The sequence below is a fragment of the Triticum urartu genome, chromosome 7, assembly GCF_003073215.2.
Source record: "Triticum urartu cultivar G1812 chromosome 7, Tu2.1, whole genome shotgun sequence".
Lineage (NCBI taxonomy): Eukaryota > Viridiplantae > Streptophyta > Magnoliopsida > Poales > Poaceae > Triticum > Triticum urartu.
Genome location: NC_053028.1, coordinates 446,431,812 through 446,457,298, shown reverse-complemented (window position 1 = coordinate 446,457,298; position 25,487 = coordinate 446,431,812). Strand labels below are relative to the sequence as shown.

The following is a 25,487-nucleotide window of genomic DNA, read 5'->3' as shown; positions in this document are numbered from 1 at the left end:
TAAGTGTGTAGACCCTACGGGTTCGGGAGACAAGCAGACATGACCGAGACGACTCTCCGGTCAATAACCAACAGCGGGATCTGGATACCCATGATGGCTCCCACATGCTCCACGATGATCTCATCGGATGAACCACGATGTCGAGGATTAATCAACCCCGTATACAATTCCCTTTGTCAATCGGTATGTTACTTGCCCGAGACTCGATCGTCGGTATCCCAATACCTTGTTCAATCTCGTTACCGGCAAGTCACTTTACTCGTACCGTAATGCATGATCCCATGATCAACCACTTGGTCACCTTGAGCTCATAATGATGATGCATTACCGAGTGGGCCCAGTGATACCTCTCCGTTATCCGGAGTGACAAATCCCAGTCTCGATCCGTGTCAACCTAACAGACACTTTCGGAGATACCCGTAGTGCACCTTTATAGTCACCCAGTTACGTTGTGACGTTTGATACACCCAAAGCACTCTTACGGTATCCGGGAGTTACACGATCTCATGGTCAAAGGAAAAGATACTTGACATTGGAAAAGCTCTAGCAAACGAACTACACGATCTTGTGCTATGCTTAGGATTAGGTCTTGTCCATCACATCATTCTCCTAATGATGTGATCCCGTTATCAATGACATCCAATGTCCATAGCCAGGAAACCATGACTATCTGTTGATCAACGAGCTAGTCAACTAGAGGCTTACTAGGGACATATTATGGTCTATGTATTCACACGTGTATTTACGATTTCCGGATAATACAGTTATAGCATGAATAAAGACAATTATCATGAACAAAGAAATATAATAATAATGCTTTTATTATTGCCTCTAGGGCATATTTCCAACACAATTCAGACCGTGGTAGTCTTTTCACTTCTCATTTCTAGGAGAGTTTCCAGACTGCCATGGGAACCCATCTTTCCTTCAGTACCACTTTCCACCCTCAGTCAAGTGGTCAGGTGGAAAGGGTCAGCCAAATTCTCGAAGACATGCTTACGTTATCTCATTCGGTATGGATTGGGAGAAGTGCCTTCCTTTCGCCGAGTTTTCTTATAACAATAGCTACCAATCTAGTCTTAAGAAAGCTCCTTTTGAGATTCTCTATGGATGAAGATGTCGAACACCTTTAAACTGGTCAGAAACCGGTGAAAGACAATTCTTTGCACCGGATATGATCCAGGAGGCAGAAGAGCAAGTTCGCGTCATTCGTGAGAATTTGAAAACAACCCAGTCTCGTCAAAAGAGCCAGTATGACCATCGTCATAAGGAAGTGGCTTATGAAGTTGGCGACAAAGCTTACCTTTGGGTTACCCCTTTGAAGGGTACCCATTGTTTCGGTATCAAGGTCAAGTCGGCTCCTTGTTACATTGGTCCTTTTCACATTCTCGCTAAACGAGGAGAGGTTGCCTATGTAACACCCCGAGACCGTTGCGCCAGGTGTCTTCCAGTTATTCGCTGTTGTTGCCTTGTCATTTGTTTGTGTGTCATGCATTTCATATCATGTCATCATGTGCATCGCATTTGCATACGTGTTCGTCTCATGCATCCGAGCATTTTCCCCGTTGTCCGTTTTGCAATCCGGCGCTCCATTTTGTCTCTTTTCGTGTTCGGGTGTTAAACGTTCTCGGATTGGGCCGAGATTTGCCAAGCGGCCTTGGTTCACTACCGGTAGACCGCCTGTCAAGTTTCCTGCCATTTGGAGTCCGTTTGATACTCCAACGGTTAACCGGGGAACCGTAAAGGCCTCGTGTGTGTTGCAGCCCAACACCCCTCCAAAGTGGCCCAAAACCCATCCAAACCCCCTCCATCCTCTCGGTCGTTCGATCACGATCGCGTGGCCGAAAACCGCACCTCATTTGGACTCTCCTAGCTCCCCCTACCTATATATATATGTGTGTGTGTGTGTGTGTGTGTGTCTCCCTTCGAAATTTCGCAGTCTAAACCTAGATCCACTCCTCCCCGCGCCACCGGACATGTCCGCCGCCGTCGGACGCGTCCACCGCCGCCACCACGTCGCTCTGGCCAATCAAGGCACGCCACGTCAGCGCCGCCGCCTCACTCCTCCACTCCTGCGCCGCCGCGCGGCGTCCACCGCTCTCCACCGCGCCAGGCCCGCGGGGCCCGGATCGGGCCCGCAGGGCCCATCTCGCCGTCACCCGCCTTCCGTGCGTGCCTGAGGCCGCGCCGGCATCTCCCTCGCCGCCCGGTCGCCGCACCGCCTGCCTCACCGTCCGCCGCCGTCTCCCTCGCCGCCCGGTCGCCGCACCGCCTGTCCCGCGCCACCTCGCCTCCCGCTTCGTCGGCGCACCAACACCCCTAGCTCCGTCGGCGTCCCTGTCAATGGATCCGGCCGGGAAGGAGCCGGAGCGACCGGATCTGGCCACCTCTGCACAGATCCGTGCCCGCCGCCGTCGTTCGTCCCCGGCGCGGGCGACGAGCCGCCTCTGCCTCCCAGCGTCGTCTCGGCTTCGAGGAGAGGACGCCGACCGTCTGGCCTCCCACGTGGGCGCATCTCCACCGCCCATCTCCAGCGCGCCGGCCCACCACAGCCTCGGCCTGCCTCTCCTTCAACCTGGGCCGAGCCCAATCTGGTGAGGCCCCGCCACTTCCCTTATCCATCGCCGTGGGCGGTTGTTGCTATGTTGCGCTCACCCGCAGACTTGGAATTTTGGCCAAGTCCCTGAAGTTTCCAATATCATGCGTGCATCTTGTCATGTCCATAACTTGTTGCATATTGTCTCATTTCATGCGCATAATATATCAAAATGTTCATCAGGTTGTGCTCTTCATTTTGTTCCATTGCACCATGCTTGTTTGAGTCCATCTTGATGCCCTAATGACTGTTGCAAGAGTGCTATAAAATGTTAGTTCCTGATTCTTATCAGATTATGAGCATCTGTCATTTTTGCCATGATTATTGTGTGCTGCATATGAACTTGAGCCCTACATGTGTTTTGGACTATGCCATGCCATCTTTACAGGGGTGTATGCCATGTATTTTTGTGATCAATGTGGTGACTAGCACAAGCATGCAAAGTAGCTCTCGTAATATTGCTGATTTCAGGGACTTAGAATTTCACCAAGTCATTTTCCCTGCTGTTATTTTTATGCCATGTATTCATGTTGCTACAAAGAGATCCATGCTTCTTTTGAGTATGTTCAGTAAGGATGATTTGGGCATATGGTTATGCTCTATCCATCCATGTCCCTGTTTGAATTTATGGAGTGCCCTATCATGACTCAATCTTGCTCTACTTTTGCTATAAAATGTTCCTGGCCGATTGTTTATGTGTTAATCAATTTTGCCAAGGTTGTTGTAGTTGATCCATGCATGCTATGAGATTGGTCTTGCCATGGTTAGCTTCTTGTACATGTCTTCTTGCTGGGAGTATGCTTAGTTTGTCATGCAATGCCTTGTGTTGAGTGCATCGATCTCGCAAACATGCCTTCATAATTCTGTTTATGCCATGTCCAGTTTTCTGCTAGTCTGAATCTGTTAACGAAACTTGCTATGTTTACATGGGTGCCATCATATCTTCTGATCCTTGTTGGCTTATGGTCAGTAAGGGACCTTTTTTTATATGCTTTGAGTAGATTCATGCCATGCCTTGTATTGCTATGATTTGATCCTTTAGCATGTTGTTATCTTGCTCTAAACTTTGCTTCCTGATGTTAATTCCTGGCATGTTGTTATTTTCACTAAGTCTGTGATGCTGTTATCTTTTGCCCTTTTGCCATGCTTGTTTGAACCTACTCTTGTGTGATTTAGCCGTAGCTCAGTGTTCATCTTTTGTCAAGCATCTTGAGTAGATCACTGTCATGTGCTTTGTTGCTATGTTGGAGTGCAGTAGCTTAGTTTCTTGTTGCATTCTAGATGGCATCGTGCTGTTAATCGCAGAATTGTGCCATTCTTGTTTTGCTTGCCATTTGCAAACCGTGCATCCGTTTCCAGTGATCTTTGTATCGATTTTGACCGAAATCAACTCATCTTTCCAGCGGCACGCTTGGTTTGCCAAGTTGAGGCCTGGTTCAATCTTTTCCTTCCGGAGCATGCATATGCATTGCATATCACATCCCGCATATCATGCCATGTTTTGCATCATGTTGCTTGCGCATTGCATCGTGGTTGATTGTGGTTTCCTTCGCTTGTGTTCTTGCCTTGGGTAGAGCCAGGAGACAAGTTCGTGATCAAGGAACCCGTTGAGTACGCTTACGAGGATCAAGTTTACGTCAACTCGGAGAACTTTGTAGGCAAGATGACCATACCCTCGAAATCACTTCTATCTTTGCTTGCTAGTTGTTCGCTCTATTGCTATGCTGCGATACCTACCACTTTCTATATCATGCCTCCTATATTTCCATGCCAAGCCTCTAACCCGCCTTTCCTAGCAAACCGTTGTTTGGCTATGTTACCGCTTTGCTCAGCCCCTCTTATAGCGTTGCTAGTTGCAGGTGAAGATGGAGTTTGTTCCTTGTTGGAACATGTTTATTGTGGGGATATCATTATTATATCTTGTTTACTTTAATGCATCTATATACTTGGTAAAGGGTGGAAGGCTCGGCCTTATGCCTGGTGTTTTGTTCCACTCTTGCCGCCCTACTTTCCATCATACCAGTGTTATGTCCCTTGATTTTGCGTTCCTTACGCGGTTGGGTTATAATGGGAACCCCTTGACAGTTCGCCTTGAATAAAACTCCTCCAACAAGGCCCAACCTTGGTTTTACCATTTGCCACCTAAGCCTTTTTCCCTTGGGTTCTGCAGACTCAAGGGTCATCTTTATTTTAACACCCCCCCGGCCAGTGCTCCTCTGAGTGTTGGTCCAAAACAGAGCCGCTTGCAACGCCCCTCGGGGAAACTTGAGGGTTGGTTTTAGTTGTACATAGTGTTCATCCGGTGTGCCCTGAAAACGAGATATGTGCAGCTCCTATCGGGATTTGTCGGCACATCGGGCGGCTTTGCTGGTCTTGTTTTACCATTGTTGAAATGTCTTGTAACCGGGATTCCGAGTCTGATCGGGTCTTCCTGGGAGAAGGAATATCCTTCGTTGACCGTGGGAGCTTGTGATGGGCTAAGTTGGGACACCCCTGCAGGGTTTTGAACTTTCGAAAGCCATGCCCACGGTTATGGGCAGATGGGAATTTGTTAATGTCCGGTTGTAGAGAACTTGACGCTTAACTTAATTAAAACGCATCAACCGAGTGTGTAGCCGTGATGGTCTCTTTCCGGCGGAGTCCGGGAAGTGAACACGGTTATTGTGTTATGTTTGACGTAAGTAGTTTCAGGATCACTTCTTGATCATTTCTAGTCACGACCGTTGCTTTGCTTCTCTTCCCGCTCTCATTTGCGTAAGTTAGCCACCATATATGCTATTGCTTGCTGCAGCTCCACCTCACTACCTTTCCTACCCATAAGCTTAAATAGTCTTGATCGCGAGGGTGTGAGATTGCTGAGTCCCCGTGACTCACAGTTACTTCGAAAACTAGTTGCAGGTGCCGATGATACCAGTGCAGATGACGCAACCAAGCTCAAGGAGGAGCTCAATGAAGATCGTGTTTGTTGTGTTGTTTCGTTTTCCAGTTGATCAGTAGTGGAGCCCAGTCGGGGCGATTGGGGATCTAGCATTAGGGGTTGTCTTATTTTGGTTCCGTAGTCGGACCTTGATTGTATTCTGGATGATGTAATGCTATATTCATGTATTGTGTGAAGTGGCGATTGCAAGCCAACTCTTTATCCCATTCTTATTCAGTACATGGGATGTGTAAAGATTACCCCTCTTGCGACATGCCTACTATGCGGTTATGCCTCTAAGTCGTGCTCCGACACGTGGGAGATATAGCCGCATCGTGGGTGTTACAGCCTACCAGTTGGAACTACCCCCACATCTTTCTCGAGTTCATGATGTCTTCCACGTCTCTCAACTCAGGCGTTGCTTCTCGGACCCCATCCACGGAGTGGACCACGAAACGCTTGATCTCCAAGATAACCTCACATATCGAGAGTACCCTGTTCGCATTCTTGATCAAGCAGAGCGTGTCACTCGACGTCATAACATCAAGTTTCTCAAGGTTCAGTGGTCTCATCATTCCGAGAGAGAAGCTACCTGGGAGCGAGAAGATCGTCTTCGACTTGAGTACCCCACTTTCTTTCCGCCAACTCCTGAATCTCGGGACGAGATTCTTTCGAGCGGGGGTGAGTTGTCACATACCTAGTTCTGGTATGCTCTAGGCTAGCTACTGATGTTTGCATCATGTTTAAATTTTCAAATGAACTTGAATTGGGGGATGTTCAAACCCTAGCATCAATGAAATTCAAATAGGTTCAACTAAAAATATTTTTCAGTGAACCCAAATGGCCTTCAAAAAGTTCATCATTTTTGGAAAATGCTGGAAACAGCAACCAGAGGTGATGCACATTTTTGCATGACATTTTGGATTGTTGAATTAACACATATTGTATTTTGAATTGGAGCAAATAAATACTATAAATACTTTATTGCTCCAATAATTCCGATTTTTGTTGAGGGGCTTTGGAATAATCCTTTTAGTCACTTCAAAAATTACCAGAGGCAACAAAAATGATTTAGTTCTTAAAACTAAATCAAAACAAATTACAGAAATAGAAAAGAAAACAAAATAAAGAAAAGGAAAGAGGCTTACCTGGCGCTCATCTGGCGGCCCAGCAAGCCGACTGGCCCAACCGCCACTCGTCGTCCTTCTAGCGACGACAGAAGGACGAGGGGCACGCGCTCGCCGCCCGCGCGCATGGGCTCCACGCCACCTCCCTGCTTACCTGCCCTACCCCTCGACGCCTCGGTCTCTCTGGAAGTCACCACGACGCCCCGGACCCCTCCCACTCTCATCCCCCTTCCCTGCCTCCTCTGCTTTCTCTCCCGCTAGACCGAACGCGCCCGTCGCCGCCGCTCGCCGTTGCCGCACCCACCGTCACGGCCTCGCCCCTCCGACGAGTCTAATAGTTCCACGCCGTAGTCCTCGTCCTCTCCGCCAAGCCGTGCATCACCGGAAGCCCTATGGAGCTGTCACCGCCATCGTCTACTTCGTCGGCCGCCCGAGATCGCCGTCGTCGTTCCGGCCACACCAGGCCTTCCCCGAGCTCACTTACGACGTCTACGGTTTCTCTGTGAGCTCCGCCACATCTCCCCTCTCTCATCGCAGTCTTTCCCGTGTCGTAGTGTGCCAGCCACCGTACCGAGCGCCGCCGTCCGCCATGGACATCGAGCATGGCGCTGTCGTGCCGCTGCGCTCCCACCCATGAGCCTAGCAAGCTCCTAGCTATCCCAGGAGGCCGCAGATCCCCTCAGCTGGCCTGGACATACCCCGAAGTCTTGCGCCCGCTCAAGCCATACTCCGGCCACCGCCGCGAGCCCCGCTCCGGTGAGCTCCGGCGTCCCTGCCGCCTCTCACCTGCCCCATCGGGTGCGGGAGAGCCCGGGCTACGCCTCGGTGCCCTTAGTCGCCGCCCCCGTGGCCTGTAACGTGGACTCCGCCGCGACCAGAGGCGCCGGCGACGAGCCCCGCCGCCTGAGCCCTGCCATGCGGGCCCGATCTGCCAGGTGATTAGCTTAAGGCTAATCACTAGTTAACTAAACCCCTGACAGTGACAGTTGGGCCCCGACGCCCTAATCTTTTAATTAGATTAGAAATAACCCCCCTGTTAACACTGTGTCACTGACATGTGGACCCCGCACGTCAGGTTTGACCCTGGTCAGCCCCGGTTGACCTGCTGATGTCGTGCTATTGTCATGCTCACGCAGTAAGTATTTTCTGGATTATTTATAATTCAGGAAATCCCAGAATTTTAGCCAAAAATTCAAAAATTCATAGAAATTCAACCGTAGCTTGGATTGAAATAATTTATATATGAAAAATTATCAAAAAATTCAATCTATCCATCTGTACTAGTTTCATGCATGACAAACCAACTTATACCTACTATATAAGTGAAAACACATAAATGGCATTTATAAAGACTTAACTTGGAGTTGCATTTGAATTCTTGGTTTAGATGGACTTCCTCAAAATGAATTCTAGCTGCATTAGCGCAAACAACATCACATATTCATGCCATGTTCATGCATCATATTGTTGCATATGCTTGTGTATTGATTGTTGACACCGTTCCTTCTCGATAGGTCCTGCTCCAGAGAGTGCTCCAGAGTACCTGTCTGAGGAGCAGTGCCCCTGTTGATCTACCAGGCAAACAAAAACCCCTCGTTCATTCTGATACAATCCCACTCACTCGTTCCTGCTCTCTTTTATTTCATTAGGACAACAATGATTCAACTGCTACTTTATGCTGCGGTAGTTGAACCCATTTCTCTGCATGACCTGTCATTGCCACAGTAAATAGTTGAAACCCACTAGCATGTGTAGGAGTGGTTTGAGCCAAGTTGTGTTCCTACCATGCCATGCCTGTTATTGCTTAGAGTTGTGTCGGGTCTAATTCATTGGGAATGAATTGGAGTGTTATGCCATGTTCTGATGCTGAGAGTTAAGCGTGTGAACACGATTTGGTAAAGGTGGCGGTGAGAGGCCATGTAGGAGTACATGATGGGTTGTCTCATTGGGGTCGTCCTTAAGAACTGAGTTCTGTGTAAGTTGTCCAATGACTAGCTACTACCACACATTGGGCTCCGGGCGCTCCAAGCTCTCTCGACTTATTAACCAACTTGATCTCTGTCCAGGAGTCGCAACTAGTTTCTGGTTTTTGTAGGTAGTGTTATTTTTCTACCAAGTGGCACCCAGCAGGGTGGGCTTGGGATAGACTAGGCACAAGTGGCACGGTGTACCAAGTGGCACCCGGATGGTGGGCTTGGGAACCCCGTCACATCGTTTGGGACCGTGAGCGAAACCCCAGCCGGATCTCCTTGCGGATGGAACTCGAATAGGCGATAAACCTGGACTAGAGTCTTGCGTGGTTAGTCAGGTCGTGTCCGACACCCTCGCCAGGCTTCCGCTTGAAGGTTGCCGACATACATGACATGTACATGGCGGTAAGTGGCGAGAGCGTGTGTGAAGAAGCACACCCCTGCAGGGTTAACATGATCTATTCGAATAGCCGGGTCCACGGTTATGGACTTCTTGGATGCTTACATGGTACATAGACAACTTGAAGTGGATACTCTAAAATGCTCAAGACAAGTGTGAGTGCTATGGATGGCCTTCTCATAGGGAGACGGGAATGAATCCATAGTACTGTATTGATGTGGTGATTAGTGGACTCGTGTGCGCTTTCCTACCTCAAAGAACTTACTCGTAGTTGTAGAACAGGATAGCCACTGAGTCAAAGCTGGCTTGCTGCAACTAAACCCCACATTTCCTTCTTGATAGTAATGCATGTATGATAGGATCTGATGTAAGTCTTGTTGAGTACCTTTGTACTCATGTTTGCTTTATTTATGTTTTGTAGATGAGACATATGTCTCACTAGTAGTTCCGCTTGGACTTCGACGAGTAGCTTGTTACCTCAACTATGATCTTGTACCCTTGGGAGGGACTTGTAGATAGTTAGGCTTCTCAGCCTTTTTCATTTGTAGTTGTCTGTACTCAGACATGTTATGCTTCCATTGCTTGTATGCTCTGAATGATGGGTCATGTGACCTCTGTTTGTAATATAATGCTATGTGGCTCTTCTGGGCCTTTATCTATATGAGTTTGAGTTATGTTGTGATGCCATGTTGTACAGCACATACTTGCATGTTATGCGTACGTGTGACGTGTATTGCTATGTGTGGGATCGAACAACCTAGTTGTATATCCTTGGTAGCCTTTCTTATGGGGAAATGTAGTCTAGTGCTTCCACTGAACCATGGTAGTCTGCTACAGCCCGGATTACCGGAGTCCTGTTAGCCCAATTGCTACTACTCCGAAACACTTAGACTAGCCGGTGTGTGTCTTTCTTCGTTCCTGTGTCTGTCCCTTCGGGGAAATGTCACGCGGTGTCTACCGGAGTCCTGTTAGCCTGCTAGAGCCCGGGTTCCCGGAGTCCTGTTAGCCCAGTTGCTACAGCCCGAATTCACTCGCTGATGACCGACACGTTCGTTGCTGGGTCATGTATGCCTGTCCCTGTAAGTTAGTGTCACTTTGGGTTTACGACTAGTCATGTCGGCCCGGGTTCTCTGTCATATAGATGCTAGCGACACTATCATATACGTGAGCCAAAAGGCGCAAACGGTCCCGGGCCAGGTAAGGTGGCACCCGTGGGAATACCGTGCGTGAGGCCGCAAAGTGATATGATGTGTTACATGCTAGGTCGGTGTGACTTAGGATCGGGGTCCCGATAGCTACATCCGTAACTAACTCATTAGCTACATTGCTTGCAAGGCTTATAGTGATGTACATTACCGAGAGGGCCCAGAGATACCTCTCCAACAATCGGAGTGACAAATCCTAATCTCGATCTATGCCAACTCAACAAACACCATCGGAGACACCTGTAGAACACCTTTATAATCACCCAGTTACGTTGTGATGTTTGGTAGCACACAAAGTGTTCCTCCGGTATTAGGTGTTGCATGATCTCATAGTCATAGGAACATGTATAAGTTATGGAGAAAGCAATAACAACAAACTAAACGATCATCGTGCTAAGCTAACGGATTGGTCAAGTCAATCACATCATTCTCTAATGATGTGATACCGTTTAATCAAATGACAACTCATGTCTATGGTGAGGAAACATAACCATCATTGATTCAACGAGCTAGTCAAGTAGAGGCAAACTAGTGACACTCTGTTTGTCTATGTATTCACACATGTACTAAGTTTCCGGTTAATACAATTCTAGCATGAATAATAAACATTTATCATGATATAAGGAAATATAAATAACAACTTTATTATTGCCTCTAGGGCATATTTCCTTCAGGAAGAAATAGAGGATAATGAAGCTCATATGCAGAGGGATGATACATAATCAAATAGCTATCAATTAAGTACAATGTTACAAGGCAAAAGGTGCTGACAAGAGGAATGCAGACCTCAACTTGTGCAGTGGCATTGGTTTTATTCAACATTTGGGTAAGAGTAAATGTAGATCTGATAATTTGGAGAAAATGGAGGGCAGTGCAAATAAGATGCGGAGTAATGCTGGACAATCAACTATCTCTCAATGTAAGTACACTAATATTACCTTCGCCCGGAATTACTTGTCACTCAAATGGATGTATCTAACACTATTTTAGTTCTAAGTACATCCAATTGAGCAACAATTAATTCGATACGGAGGGAGTGCATGACAACATGTACTTACAAGACCAATCCAGAACTTCATAACCATTGGGTTTATTCTACATTTATGTAAGAGTAAATATATATCTTATAATTTCGAGTAGATGGTGGATAAGGAAGCGAAAATTTACATTGATACTACATGATCAAACAAAAATGAGTGTAAGTATGGTGATAAAGAACACGAGGTACTGACAAGAGCAATGCAGTGCCCAGTATTGGTGTGAGATCTTATGATCCCTTGAGAATGGATATTCATCTGCAGGTAGTTTTCATATAAGAGAGATGGTAAGGCACATGCAAAAATGTAGGAGTTCAATTTTTGATTTGATATTATAGACAGTACCTGGCGCCGGGCTCTCTGCAGTTCTAATAGGGCTTTGGCCAGTGGAGTAGGGGTAAAGTGTGCTACAGTTGGTGCCGTGTTTTCTGGGGCTGGTGATCTATCTGATTTATCAGGTATCACTGCCTTTTCCAAATACTTTGTTTGTACTCCTTCAGGATCTGCACTCACCCTCTTCCTGGTGGACATCTATTACGAAAGAACAACACCTGACTGAAAAAACATGGTATGATGACACATGGAATAGGTACATAAAATGGATAGGCATGTCATATTCTCATATATGATGTGTCAACTAATCAGATGATGGTGTAACAAAGTAGAAGTAATGAAAGACATCATATGCAAGATACGTGCGACTAATACAACTTTGCCAAGTTAGAGCAAGCACCTTAATGGGTGAATAAGATAGGCCAGCCTCCATCATGCCAAGTTTGTTAGCCAGTAGATTATTCTGCAATATTCCTCTCGTGCACCAATTATCATATTCATTATGATCATGTTCAATACCTACATGCATGAAAACATAAAAAATAAGTGAGTATCTTTGTAATGCATAGGGGATTCTAATCCAATAGTGCCTCCCTGTAAACCCCTATGTGCTATCTCTGTGCAATTCTTCTGAGAGATGCCATGTGTGCTGTAATTTGGTGTGTGCATTAATATAACATGGCCTACTAATCAAAATAGAGGCTCCCTGTTGAGAGATCCATAAGTAATGATACTTCGCAGATAATGGATCGCCTTGTCTTAAACCTCTCCTAGGTTGAAACTTTCAGTTTCTTCGTCATTAATTTAAACCCTATAATCAATAGTGAAGACACATTTCATCATAAGATTTATCCATCTTTCCTGAAAACCAAGTTTTAACACAATTCCCTTCAAGAAAGGCCATTCCACTCAGTCATAAGCTCTGTGCATATCAAGCTTGATCACGCATAAACCCTCTTTTCCTTCCCTCTTATTTCTAATAGTATAAAAGCTCTCATAGGCCACTAAAACATTGTCCATAATCATTCTCCCGGGCACAAAAGCACTTTGGGTGGGACTAATAATATGAGGCAACAAAACTTTCAATCGTGATGCCAATATTTTGTAGATAAGTTTATAAACCACATTGCAAAGACTGATAGGTCTAAACTAGGTTACCTTCTCTCGGGTGAATTGACCTTAGGGATCAACACAATCGCAATGTCATTCCATCCCGATGGAATTGTGCAGGTATTCACCGCTTGCAAGACCTCATCAACCAAATCATCCCGTGGCATGGGCCATAATATTTTATAAAAAATAGCATGAAGTCCATCTGTCCTTGGAGCCTTTAATTCTCCAATATAAAAAAGAGCCTTACGAACATCATCAAAAGTATAAGGGCCAAGCAAAACATTATTCATCTCTACAATCTCTCTACTCCGGACAAGGGACAAGACTTCCTGGTTTAGGTTTAGAACATCCGAGGTAAAAATACTAGAGAAGTAACTCATAATATGTTCCTTCAGATCATCATCCAGAAGTTTCTTAATATTGTGCCTTTTTTCCTGGCAGTTGCAGCATTATGAAAAAGCGATGTATTGCGATCCCCATGTAACAACCAGTTTGCTCGGCCTCTCTGTAACCAGAAAATTTCTTCTTGATCCAAAAGATTTTCAATGAGTACTAAAATTTCCTTCTCCCTCGAACGTGATTCCCCACCGATAGGAACATGCTTCAACCTCTCTAATTCCCCACTGATAGGAACACGCTTCAACCTCTCTAATTATTTTTTAACTTATTTATTCTCATTTTTCGTCCCTTCAAAGTTACTCAGTCCCAAGCATGTAAATCCTCATGCACCGCTCTAGTCCGTGCAGAGAGTTGAAAAAAGCTTCATTTGGATTGGTGCATTGAGTACCTGTACCAGTCCCCCCCCCCCGAACTAAATGGTCCCACGTCGCTCCCGTACCATTGCGGCTTCGGCCGTGTTGACCATCCCTTAGTAAGACGACTTCACCAAAAAAGGTGGTTGGCTTGGTGAGATTCAATGCCATAACTTGACGTCAGACGCTCAAGACACACTTTGCATTGATAGCCCAAAAGGTTTTTGAACCTATCGAATCTTGTAATTTCATGGTGCTTTCTTCAAGAAAGTTCCCAAGCGAAGTCCTGGACGGGGTGCAGGCGCACTCCTAGGTTCCAAATGTTAAAAATGTTAATGTGCTTGCCATTTCCACTCGTCGCACATGCCTTTTATCATTGCACTTACTTCAAGCATAATATTTTGCCGACTAGAGGAGGAATCCTAATTCTGTGTTTGTCTTTATCCCAAGACCTTGTCTTTTTCTACCATTTTTTCTCAGTGAATGTCATTTCTTCTCTTCTTTTAGAACAAAATGTTATTTCATCTCAAAAAGCAGAAATGGTGGCCTTTTCACCTTGACCTCCTTTTCCCTGACTTATGTGGGGAATAGAGAGGAAACACACAGCGACTTTCCTCCGCACTAGTTTTGGGTCGGCCCATATGAGGGGCGAGGCTCCCCTATTTTTTGTGTTTTCTTTGCTTCTTAAAAAAATCAGGATTTCAATTTTTTTTCTCAATTTCATTTTTTCCAAAACTCATATTTTTTCACAACATTTCAAAAAATATGAATTTGAAAAAATCTTTGTGGATTTTAAAAATATCCCACATTTCAAAAAATCTTTATGATTTGAATTTGTTTTTGGAAAATTTCAAAATTCCCAAATTTCAAAAGCTATTCATGAATTTAAGAAATGTTCCGAATTTAAAAAATGCCCACAACCTTGTGAAATGTTCCTGGATTTAAATAATTGTTCATGATTTTGAAAAAATGTTCATGTATTTCAATAAGTGTTCATGAATTTTCTTAAATGTTCTGAATCAAAGAAATTCAGAATTGTTTCCAGATTTCGAAAATTTTCTTTGAATACATAAAAATATTCATGATTTCTTTAGAATTTTAAAAATTATCACACATTTAAATTTTTTCATATATTAAAAAAAACTATAAATATAAATATAAAAGAAAAAAATAAAAATCCAGATAAAACTGACAAGGAAAAACAGAGAGAAAAAGGAAAACCGATTTGCCCAAAACCAGAAAGGGAGTCTTCATAAAAATACAAGCAGTTCTACTTCACCCTATGTGGCACCAAGCGAATAAGTGGGGGAGGAGGTATGCGTTTGGTTGCTATCTGCCGCCCTACGCGAGAAATAGGAATCATCGTTTTCACAAGCTTCCCTGTTGGACTAGGACATATGTGGGCCGCGGTCGTTAAAACGCTGGTTTTGAAGGCCCACACTAGCCCAGTCCACGTTGCGACGCGGCGTGATCATGGATCTAAATGGGCATTACCTGAAGGACCAAAATATAAGAAAGCCCTCAAATAAGTGGAACCCCAGAACCCTAACCAGGCTCTTTTCTATCCTCTCACCACTCGCGCCTCTCTCGCCCTTCCCGCCGCCGCCGCCGCCACTCCCCTCGCCGCCGCAGCAGCCGCAGCCATGGGGCGCATGCACAGCCGCGGGTAATTCTCACCCCCTACACCGCAACCACAATCCGGTGAATTTTCTGGTCTAATGGCGTCTCCGCGACTCTGTTACGCAGGAAGGGCATCTCGTCGTCGGCGCTGCCGTACAAGAGGACTCCCCCGAGCTGGGTCAAGACCGCCGTCGCCGATGTAAGAAGAAGCCTCGCCTTCTCTTGGCCCCCTCGATTCGATGTGATATGGCTGGCTGATGCGCGCGTCGGCTCGTGTGCAGGTGGACGAGTTAATCACCAAGGCCGCGAAGAAGGGCCAGATGCCGTCGCAGATCGGCGTCCTACTCCGTGACCAGCACGGCATCCCCCTCGTCAAGAGCGTCACCGGGAGCAAGATCCTCCGCATCCTCAAGGCCCATGGTGAGAAGTAGATTAGATCCCACCTCGTCTTTCTCAGATTGCTCTTTGCTTGATGAGTGGATTGATTGTGTGAGTGTTGGTGCGCAGGGCTGGCACCAGAGATCCCGGAGGACCTCTACTTTCTGATCAAGAAGGCGGTGGCGATAAGGAAGCACCTGGAGAGGAACAGGAAGGACAAGGACTCTAAGTTCAGGCTCATCCTTGTGGAGAGCAGGATCCACCGCCTCGCTCGCTACTACAAGCGCACCAAGAAGCTCCCGCCCACCTGGAAGTAGTAAGTCACTCACTTCCATTGCCATTAATCTTTCTTCTGATATAGCTTCGGTGAATTGTGAGGCCTTATCAGTTTAGTACGCAATGTACAGTGAGCGGTTCGTTGTTTGTGTTTCACTTGCTACATATGAGGTGTAGAATGTGTGCTACATATAGCTTGTTGAGTAGGAGTTAGTGTTAGGTACTACTTCAGATGAGGCTACTTAAATGTGATATTGTGTCGTCAATGCATGCCACTTAGCCTATATTTAGATCCTAATTTGTTGGCTGTGCTGTCCTCCTGGGACAGGAATTTTAGAGAAATGGGATTCTAAGCTACTTAGTTATGCCTGTGATTAATCTTAGTTGTGTTTGTGCCGGATGTGCTGCTAATTGGTGTTAGTAAGGCATTCCCGTGCTGGCATACTGTAGTGGACACTGCTGTTTCGGTGTGCACACCAAAATTATAAGTACATGATGCAATAGTTTGATTTGTAAAGATTGATGTTATGAAGTGATGATATAGCCACTTCAGACATTTTTTAAGATCTAAATGGAAAACACCTATGCATTTTGTGTGTTACTAATTGACTTCAATTTGCCAGCATGATAATGTTAACTTCTTTAGTTTGGATATGAAATAGGAATTTGATGAAGATCACAATACTTGTTTCTGAAATGTTTGCAGTTTTGAAAAATGCAACTGGTTGTGATACTGACATATGTGTCATTATCCCACGAATGGGTGTCTGGGTAACACATACAATGTGTTCTTCAAACTGCAACATTTCTACAATTGCATTTATCTATTTTAGATTCCTACTCAGTGGTGGTCTATTCTGTTGGCTGAATCATGTCATTCTGCAGCAAATCTATAATGATGAAATTGCATTTAAATTTATACGAATAAAATCATTGGTTATCTGATGTGCCGAGCAATATCAGCCATTTATGAGGGTGCATTTTAGTCTTTTAGTACTACCTCCGTCCAAAAAAGCTTGGCCCTTAAATGAATGTAGCCCAAGACAAATGGGTAGCACCAAGTTAGTGCTAGATACATTCATTTGAGGGACAAGCTTTTCCGGACGGAGGGAGTACTAACTAAACCGTGCATCTATGTAATGTAAACATTGTTGTTGAACCGAAGGCAGTTCAATGATAATTGTACGACAGTTTATATTCACTCTGTTGCATTTGTTGTATGGCCTGGATGAATTTGTACACATATCGGACTACTTTTTGTCATACGTAAAGCATTTACGTTGGACTTATCTTATAGTATTCCTGTATGTTGCCAATTGTGTTATCTCATACAACAAATGTTTTGCTAACACAATTCTTTCGCCTCTGCAGCGAGTCTACCACCGCCAGCACTCTGGTGGCTTAAGGGAGATCCAGATCTGGTGTGCTCTTAGCTGATTAAAGCTTGATTGTTCTGGAAACCATTCTTATGTAATGCTTTATGATAGTTTGGAGCCAAGCAGATGCTGCAAATTTTCTATGTTTGCCTGGAGGATGCTGTAAAACCTTTATGGTTTCACTGTTCTGTCTGTTAAACGACTGTTATAATGTACCCAGATTTTGTCAGTTACAGTTAGCAGTTACCGTATGTTTTTTCAGATAGTACATGTTGCTCTTCCGCTGAAGATCATATACTTTGCTCTTACTCAGCGGTTTACTGAACTAAGCCTCGCATTCAAATACTTGAGCGTTTTCAAATTGAAATGTTGACCACATCCTTAGGAAATACATAGTATGGCATCAAAGGAGAATTTTGATTTGGTAAGGTTCACATGCTAGAGTCCTGTAGTATGAATGGTTTCATAAGTTTTTGGGATTTTTCATTCCTTTATGAATGGTGCAGGCTAACTTCCTTTAGTCTAGCTTTGCTGAGATGTTGCATTTAAACTCGGTATCAGCAGATCATCTCCTCTCAAACTGCCAATAAAGTCGTAAGTAGAGAAGTTTTTCAAAAACTTACCTCGTTTTTCCATCAAGTGTCCATTGCTAATGCGTTCGTATTATGTTACGTGGATGGACAAATTATAAATTGGCGTTCTTGTTCCTCAACATGTTAAAGATGCAGAAGTCGACTGAAGAGCTAAAGAAAACATAACGTATCCAATTTTTGGGATAAAAATCAAATGGCCACCTATGTCAAACAATGTAGCTAAAGTTCTCAATTTTTGGCATGAAAAACTAGTGTCCCTCGAATCTGTACACACCCCTTGGCAACATCCTCGTGTTACACATGATCACTATGGCAGTATGACAACATCCTTCTTTTTTCTTTGAAAAATAAGACTTTATTGACCTCAAGGACTCCACACCAAGCAAAAGCACACCCCCTTGGAGAATCGGCGTCCTCATCCTCGATCTGCTCCGATCCGCGCGAGCCCTTCTCAAGGACTCACGTGATTTTTTTTGTCAACAACAAACGAGCTAGTGCGGCCGGCTGTACCTTGGAGAATCGGCGTCCTCATCCTCGATCTGCTCCGATCCGCGCCGCCCCCTGTCCCTGGTGGCTCCGGCCGCCGTTTTCTGGATGCCGGGTGTGCGGATCTGGTGGTTGGGTGCGGATCCGGGGGAAACCCCTGGCCGGCGCGGCGGCCACACTGAAGATGTCGCCTTTGGGCGTCGTTCTCCTTGCTGAAGGCTTCGGTGGGCTTCCTGCACCTCCCACCCCACCCAGCAGCTCAGGTGAAAGCCTCAGTTCCTCGTTTCATGGCGACGACGGCACCTTGGTGGCGTGAACCTTCCTGAAGGCGTCGTCAAGGAAGTGCTCAAGTGGTGGTGGAGTCGGTGGTGGTTCGACAGCGGATTGTATTGGCCTGATCTTCATCTTCGGCAACTTGCTCGGGTCCAGGTGTGGAGGGCTTCAGCCGCTGGTGCGAGGGGATCGGAGTCCCTCTCTCGTGCCATGGGCTATGGTGCCTCCTATCCTTGACCGATGCGTGGTGCTGCATACTCTTGGCCTTCTCCGGGGTTTTAGCGCCTTCGTCTCGACAACTCTCGTCCGGTGCTCTGCCTTGCTGCTGGCGGCAACGGTGACTGGGTGTTCGGCTCCCCGTTTCGTGTGGGTTTGTTCCTGGTGCCTCTCCTTCGGTTGCTTGGGAATGCTGATCTGGGTTCTAGGGTGAACCACTCCGCAGGCCGCCGGCGCCGCACCCGTCGAGTCCGGATGAAAGGGTAGGGGCCCTTTGCGTAGGCGGAGTCAGGTCATGTGTTGCCCCTGTTTTCCTTCTGATGGCAATCAGTGACACAAAAACATGCACGGTGGTGCCTTCCTCCCATAGCCTTAGTAGGTTAGCTGGTTTCGGCTTAGCGGCGTTCGATGTCATTCTATGCCTTCGAGTTGTTCTACTGAGCACAATGTATCTTTATTTCCGCTCTTTGTTTTCTTGTTGTAAGTGGCAGTCCTGTAATCTTGGCCGGTTGATGGCTTTGTTAATTCAAAGTCGGGCTCTTCTTGAGCCTCCGTTCTAAAAAAGCACACCCCCTTGGCAACATACTCCTGTGTGATACAATCGTGGAAGACCACAGATCGTGTGACACTGGCATCAAAGAAGAGGCAGAGGAAATCCGATCGCTTGATTCTTGACTAGAATGAATCGTCAAGATCCCATCGAATAATGCTCTCACAAGATTTCAAACCACCGGTATATGGTCAACCCAGTCAGTCCATTCATGTTAATGATTGTATTTCGGCAAAATTGCAATGGTACATCACACTACATTACTCCGTACATACAGAAGATGTTAGCTACTGAGTTGCGCTCGTGCAAAGTGCCTGAACAATGAACTCAATTGGCAAATAAGCCAAACAAAAATAAACACAGTAGCTTCCGGTTCTAACTCTCAAGGGTTTGGCTTAGTGTATCTGGCGATTTTACATGAGCTTCTCTGACGATGATATCCCGTCCATGAAATTCCTGTTGCATTAGCAAGAGTCGAGATAAGATATGATAGTTGTCAACATAGTCGCAAACTCGCAATATCATTGGGAGTGGCATAAAAAAGTGTATATAGAAGCAGAGTCTAATCAGGAAAAAAAATGAAATGGAGGTGCTTAAGATATCATGGAGCTACTGGTAAGCTTCAGGTTATGCAGAAACATTCTGAAACAAATGTAATCCCATTTTACTTATATAGGATTTTCTTATACAAACTAACCCGAGATGCAGATTCTGAAGGAGATGCATATATGAAGTTTCTTGAAATAAATTCAACAAGGGTTTGCGGTTTCTATTCTAATATCAAACCCGAGGGAATAAGTAGCAAAATACAGAAGTTAAAGAATTATACCGTATTGTTAAGCTGCAGAGCAGCCTCAAGCTCTTCGGCTGAAGAAAATGAAAGGAATCCATAGACACGACTTCTCCCTCCTTTGCGATCTGTCAGCAGCCTTGTACTAACAACAGTTCCACACTGAGTGAAGTGCTCCCTCAAGTGTTGAGGTTGAACAGACCATGCAAGGTTGCCAACATAGATCTTGTATCGACTTTCAAAGATATGGTCCTTCATGGGTGGTGTATGGGACAGGCTGGGATTTCTCCTACTAGCAACGACGTGAGCCGCTAGTTTTACAAACATCTCACGCCCATCCAGGTCCTATAAGAGAAACATCAAAGTAAAAGAGAGTAATTTGTAATTGGATTACTACACGGAGCACTTTCATTTGTAGACAATATGCAAGTTGAGAAGAAACTACAGAGAAAATGAAGCCATTGTATGACTCACAAATCCATCGAGAGCATTGATAGCTGTTCTAGCTTCTGCAAGAGAACGCATCGTAACAAAGCCACATCCTCGACTAATCCCAGTCTCGGCATCACGAGAAACCTGCGGGTTGTTAACAACTTCAAATATTACCATCAAAATGAGCCTCTAGAATCTTAATTGGAAGCAACAAAATATTACCCAAGGATGTGACACCATCATACGTATCATATACAATCACGCATATAACTAAGGCAGCAATTAGAGTGTAATTCTATTGAGACCTAAACCAGGACATCATTGAACAGATACTAGCCAAACGGCACCAAGTTCAGTTCACTGGTGTGTCGGTCAAATATTACTGACTAATACAACGCCACGAGAAATATGAAAAATGAGAAGCATCTGATATAAACCCCACCCTTTGTTCATCAGCAGTTTTCAGTAAGATATTGTGGAATCATAAGCGCAAGAGCCGCCAGTAGAGATTGTAAACATTCAAATAAAGTATATAAAAAGGAAAAAATACGACAGACTGCTGTTTTCTCTGCACAATTGAAGTATCCAAAATACCAAACCTGCTGCGTAACAGGTGGTTCAGAGCATCCATTGAGATTTGTGGAGTTGCTAGCCTTACTGATGGTGAGGCAGGTGAGTTAAACTCTATCTATGGGGTTACCAGATAACTTCACTTAATTCTATGAACTCCCGAGGGACGGACCAGAGCAAGGTAACCCGTAGTGCCATGCTAGCTTAAGAAGTTAAGAAGTACTCCATGGATGGTAAGTTATAGGCCTGGGGCAATACCATGGTCCATGGCTGCACGGGCCATGCCTATCTCCTACCTCCATGTCCCAAGCCATTGGAGCCATCCATCCAGGGGGCGTCACTGGTGTTCAGCCGGCCCGTGCAATTCTTCTTCATGGATGATAAACACCGTGTAGGGTATAGTAACACTATGAATCCGACAGCGGAGCAGGCGCGCGACCGCGTGAAATGCAAGGGAGCGCACCTCGACGGAGAGGACGGTGCCGTATGGCCCGAAGAGCTCGAGCAGTTCGTCGACGCCGCACCTGCGCGGCAGGTTGCACACGAACATCTCGCGCGGCCGCGGCTGCCGCCGCGTCCACCCGCTCCCATCCTCGGCCTCCGGATCTCCGCCGTAATGCTCCTCCTCCCCGTGCGCCGCCGTGCCATTGCCCCCGGCCCACTCCTGCTCGTCATCCTCGTCGTCAGACTGCGCCTGCGTAGCGGGCCACCGAGGTGTCTCCTCTTCCTCCTCTGTATCGAACGCTAGAGGCGTCTCCTCCCCATCCTCTGTCTCGAACGCTAGTTGGCTCGCGCTGGCTCTCCTCCCCTGGCCGAAACGAGAGGGGGAGGCGGCGTCGGGGTTGGGGAGGCGCGCGGCGGCGGAGGAGAGGGCGAGGCAGCGGTGGCGGTGGCGTGTGGGGGGAGAGGATAGGTGATGAGAATGGATCGGGTTGAGAAAGTGAAGCAGGGTGTGATACAGGGCAGGGGCGGAGGCCATGGCGGTCGGATAGGGAGGAGGGAGGGAGAGCAGCCGAGAACGGGGGAAGAAGGAAAGCGGCGTTGAGTGCCGAGCTTTCCTGACAAGGACGAGATGAGCGGCCCGATGGTTAGCCACGTATGCAATTTGCTCCGTGCCGTACAGCAATAGCTGCGAGAAAAGTGGCGATAAAAATGAAACTAGAGGCAGCGATGTCAAATAATTCAAATTTTGATTAAAATCAGATATTTTTTTGGGGCCCATCTTAGTTTGATCTCTTCATCAATCTAATGTAATTTGTTGCCTCCCCTCTGCCTGCCGCTTCCAGCAGCTGGTGATGGGGAGGAGAATTCTAGTGCCGCCGCTTTCGTTAGCAGTTTAGGTTAGGGTTTTCTAGTCTTCGCAGGTGCGGTGTAGCCGGTACTCGGGCGGATGGTGGTGCTACTTCTTCGAGTTTGTCGTTCGGACTTCGATTCTTTTCAAGTTTGTCCATTTGGATGTAGTCGACAAAGCTCCGGCGTAGATTTTTGCCGTCTCTTTGGGACGGTGAGGTTAGGTTTTTTTTTTATCTTGTGACGAGATTTGGTGCCAGGTGCTTCAGATCTATGCAAGGGTTCAATGGCGACGATTGCGGCTCCAGGGTGCCGGCTCTTAGGGTACGCGCACGAAGACTTCCTGAGTGTCATTGACAAGGTCAAGCTGGCTCCGGTAGGGGAGCGACGACAGCGCCGGCTCATTCTGACGGCAATAGTGATTATTTGGGGTCTTAAAATCTTAATGTAATTTTTATTGTGTTTGAGATGCTTTGTAGTTCTGCTGAACTTTGCTAATAGACCTGAATCATTTTTGCAAAAAAAATAATGAATAAAGTCGACGCATCCGTTTTTTATTTGTTGCTGAATTACAGATCTTTTTTCTCTTTCTTTTAGTTTCTTGAAACAAAACCCAAAAAAACAGGGACCAATTTTGTTGAGTTATGTTCATGCTTTAGAGGGAGAGGGGGGCAGGGTAGAAGAGTTGAAGAGAAAATACTATGGATGAATTTTTAAATGCACTCCCATTGTGCGAACTTATAATTTTTTTAGAGAAATGCCAACTTCTATTCATTTATTGTTTTTGGGTCTTGTACTGCTACTTTGTCTTTGGTTCCTCGTACTTCAATCACATTACCAAGCCTGAACATTATTGGTTAGTGCATCTCCAACAGCTTTTGTATATTGGTTCCCAAAAAATGGTGATAGAAAAAGGAGAGAGAAGGTTCAGCAATTCAAATCAAGTTGTGCTTTGACAACCTTTGTATATTGGATTTGCTATATTTGTACAAAACATGCAATGACATGTGGGAAAAGTTTGCCAGACACTGTCGGATTTCGGGTTTCGGCAAACCCTTGAGGTTCGAACACTGGGGTGCGTACGAAGATCTCTCTCCCTCTCTAGCTTGCACACACCATGATATTACGACCTAGCTCGACGAACCCAGAGAACAAGAGACACAAGAGTTTATACTGGTTCGGGCCACCGATGTGGTGTAATATCCTACTTCAATGTGGTATGGTGGATTGTCTCTTGGGCTGAGGATGAACAGTTACAAGGGAAGATCAGCCTCCTGAGGTGAGGTGTTCTTATGCTTGGCGAACTTGTATGGTCAAGGATGATCTGGATCCTCTCTCTCTGGATCAGTTTCCCGTTTTCCGTTCCCTTTCACTGTGGTGGCTAGTCCTATTTATAGAGGCCCTGGTCCTCTTCCCAAATATTGAGCGGGAGGGAATCCCATAACGGCCAAATTCGAAGGGAGACAACTAGTACAAGTTATCCTGACAAAAGTAGCCTTCGCCTGCCAAAGGCTCTGGTGGTGACGCCATCTTGGGCTCCACGATGACCTCCGTCCTGCCGTCCTGCTCGTCTTGGTCTCGTTGCACCAATATGAAAACCTTTGCCTGATGCCTCGGGACTCCTCGCCTGTGCTTGCCTCTTTAGCACCAAAGAGGAAACGAGGACACTGCGCGCGCTGGCGCCCTCCTGGCCCCAATCGTCATGTCTTGCACCACAGAAACCTCGAGGTGTCCCTTGCCTTGATCTCTCCGCCCCTCACGAGCCTGCCTGGTGAAGTTGCCCCTGAGGAGGTCTTGCGTCGTCCACCTCGCGAGGCTTGGCCCCTCGCGAAGGTCTTGAGTGTTTGCTGGTGAAGATGGGTCGTACAGGGCCGCTGGTGGAGCCACGTTGTGGGCCGCAGGCAGGCAAGTCTGGGGAGCCCCGTTTCCAGAACGCCGACAGTAGCCCCTGAGCCCAAGACGCGCTCGGGCTTGGCTTCGAGGCGAAGCCAAAGGGCAAATGTGGAGCGCCGCGGGCCCCAACAGCCTGCGGCCACGGTTGGCGCGTGGCAACTGATTGGACGTGGGCGTCTCTGTTTCCCCACACTGCCTCGGCAACTGTCCATCTGACAAAAAGGTCGGCGCGGGCAACGCTTGCCTTCATTGCTTTCCTTTGTCTTGCTCCATATCCCCTCTCTCGCTCCTTGCTTCTGAAATCTCCAGATCTGCTTCAATCCCCTTCCTAGCTTTCGACCAATGGTGCCCCGAAAGGCCAAGGCCGTTTCGCCGCCTGTCTGGTATGAGTCGGCTCTGGACGCGCCCAATGTCTCGGAGAAGAACCTCGCCGCCACGTGCCTGCTGACGGCGGGGGAGAGCAACGAGAAGGGGAAGACCGAGCTCCGGGCTGGCTCCGTCGTGCCGGAGGCTTCGAAGAGCTCCTTCTACCCCTTCTTTATGAGCAGCGTCGTCGCGTGCCTGGTTCCCCCCTTCTCCGACTTCTTCTACGTCGTCCTCCGTCATTACAGGTTGCATGCCCTCCATCTCCATCTCAACTCCGTCCTTCTCTTGTCGATCTTTGCCTTCTACTGTGAGGCGCATGTCGGGGTGATGCCATCCGTGGCACTGCTACGCCACTTCTTCTTCCTCCGAATCAACGACGGCCACACCTCTGGGTGCGCCAACTTTGTCGCTGCCGGCAAGGCCAATGTGATCTCGAAGGCCGAAAAGAAGGCCGATGGCTTCAGGAGCAAGTGGGTTATGATGGATGCCAAGTGTGTCCACCCGCTGTTGAAGCTGCCGACGGAGATGCCCCAGTCTAACGAGGGGTGGTCCCACACGAAGCTTACTGACGACCGGGCGAAGTTGGTGTTGGAGAAGATGACCATCGACCTGAGGTCGAGCAATGCGAAGGCGGGGGAGCTGACGGGGCCATGCTCCTGAGAGAATTCCTGATGCTGTGGGTGGATCCTCTCCAGGCGCGCTCGCACCCCTTGTGGACGCTCGGGGGCGGAGAAGGCAAGCTTCGCTTGAGTCCGGAGGCCTTATCTGAAGAGTAGCTGGCTGTAGCTCTCCACCTCTTGGTCAGGGACGACCAAGAGTATTCGCCGAGTGCCCACATTCCCTTGTTCCTTCGGAAGGACGGGGCGCTGGTCGTGGCCGCCATGCCCACCTTTGACGGGCATGGCCTGGTGCCGCCGGCGCCCCCTGG

The 25,487-nt window shown here is 46.9% G+C and overlaps 2 protein-coding genes across 2 annotated transcripts; one reads left to right on the top strand and one right to left on the bottom strand.

The window, feature by feature from the left end:
• The first annotated feature begins 14,969 nt into the window (after nt 1-14,969).
• On the top strand, nt 14,970-17,361 carry LOC125523307 (40S ribosomal protein S13-1). The gene is made up of 5 exons (XM_048688355.1): nt 14,970-15,116; nt 15,197-15,269; nt 15,352-15,490; nt 15,578-15,764; nt 17,096-17,361. The coding sequence occupies exons 1-5, from the start codon at nt 15,094-15,096 to the stop codon at nt 17,127-17,129; spliced, it is 456 nt and encodes a 151-aa protein (XP_048544312.1). The 5' UTR covers nt 14,970-15,093; the 3' UTR covers nt 17,130-17,361.
• Nucleotides 17,362-19,404: 2,043 nt separating this feature from the next.
• LOC125522941 (28 kDa ribonucleoprotein, chloroplastic-like) lies at nt 19,405-22,063 on the bottom strand. Its single transcript, XM_048687982.1, has 4 exons — nt 21,474-22,063; nt 20,483-20,584; nt 20,048-20,353; nt 19,405-19,674 (listed from the first exon to the last, which is right to left on the bottom strand). Exons 1-4 carry the CDS (start codon nt 21,987-21,989, stop codon nt 19,594-19,596), a joined length of 1,005 nt encoding a protein of 334 aa, XP_048543939.1. The 5' UTR covers nt 21,990-22,063; the 3' UTR covers nt 19,405-19,593.
• Nucleotides 22,064-25,487: the final 3,424 nt, after the last annotated feature.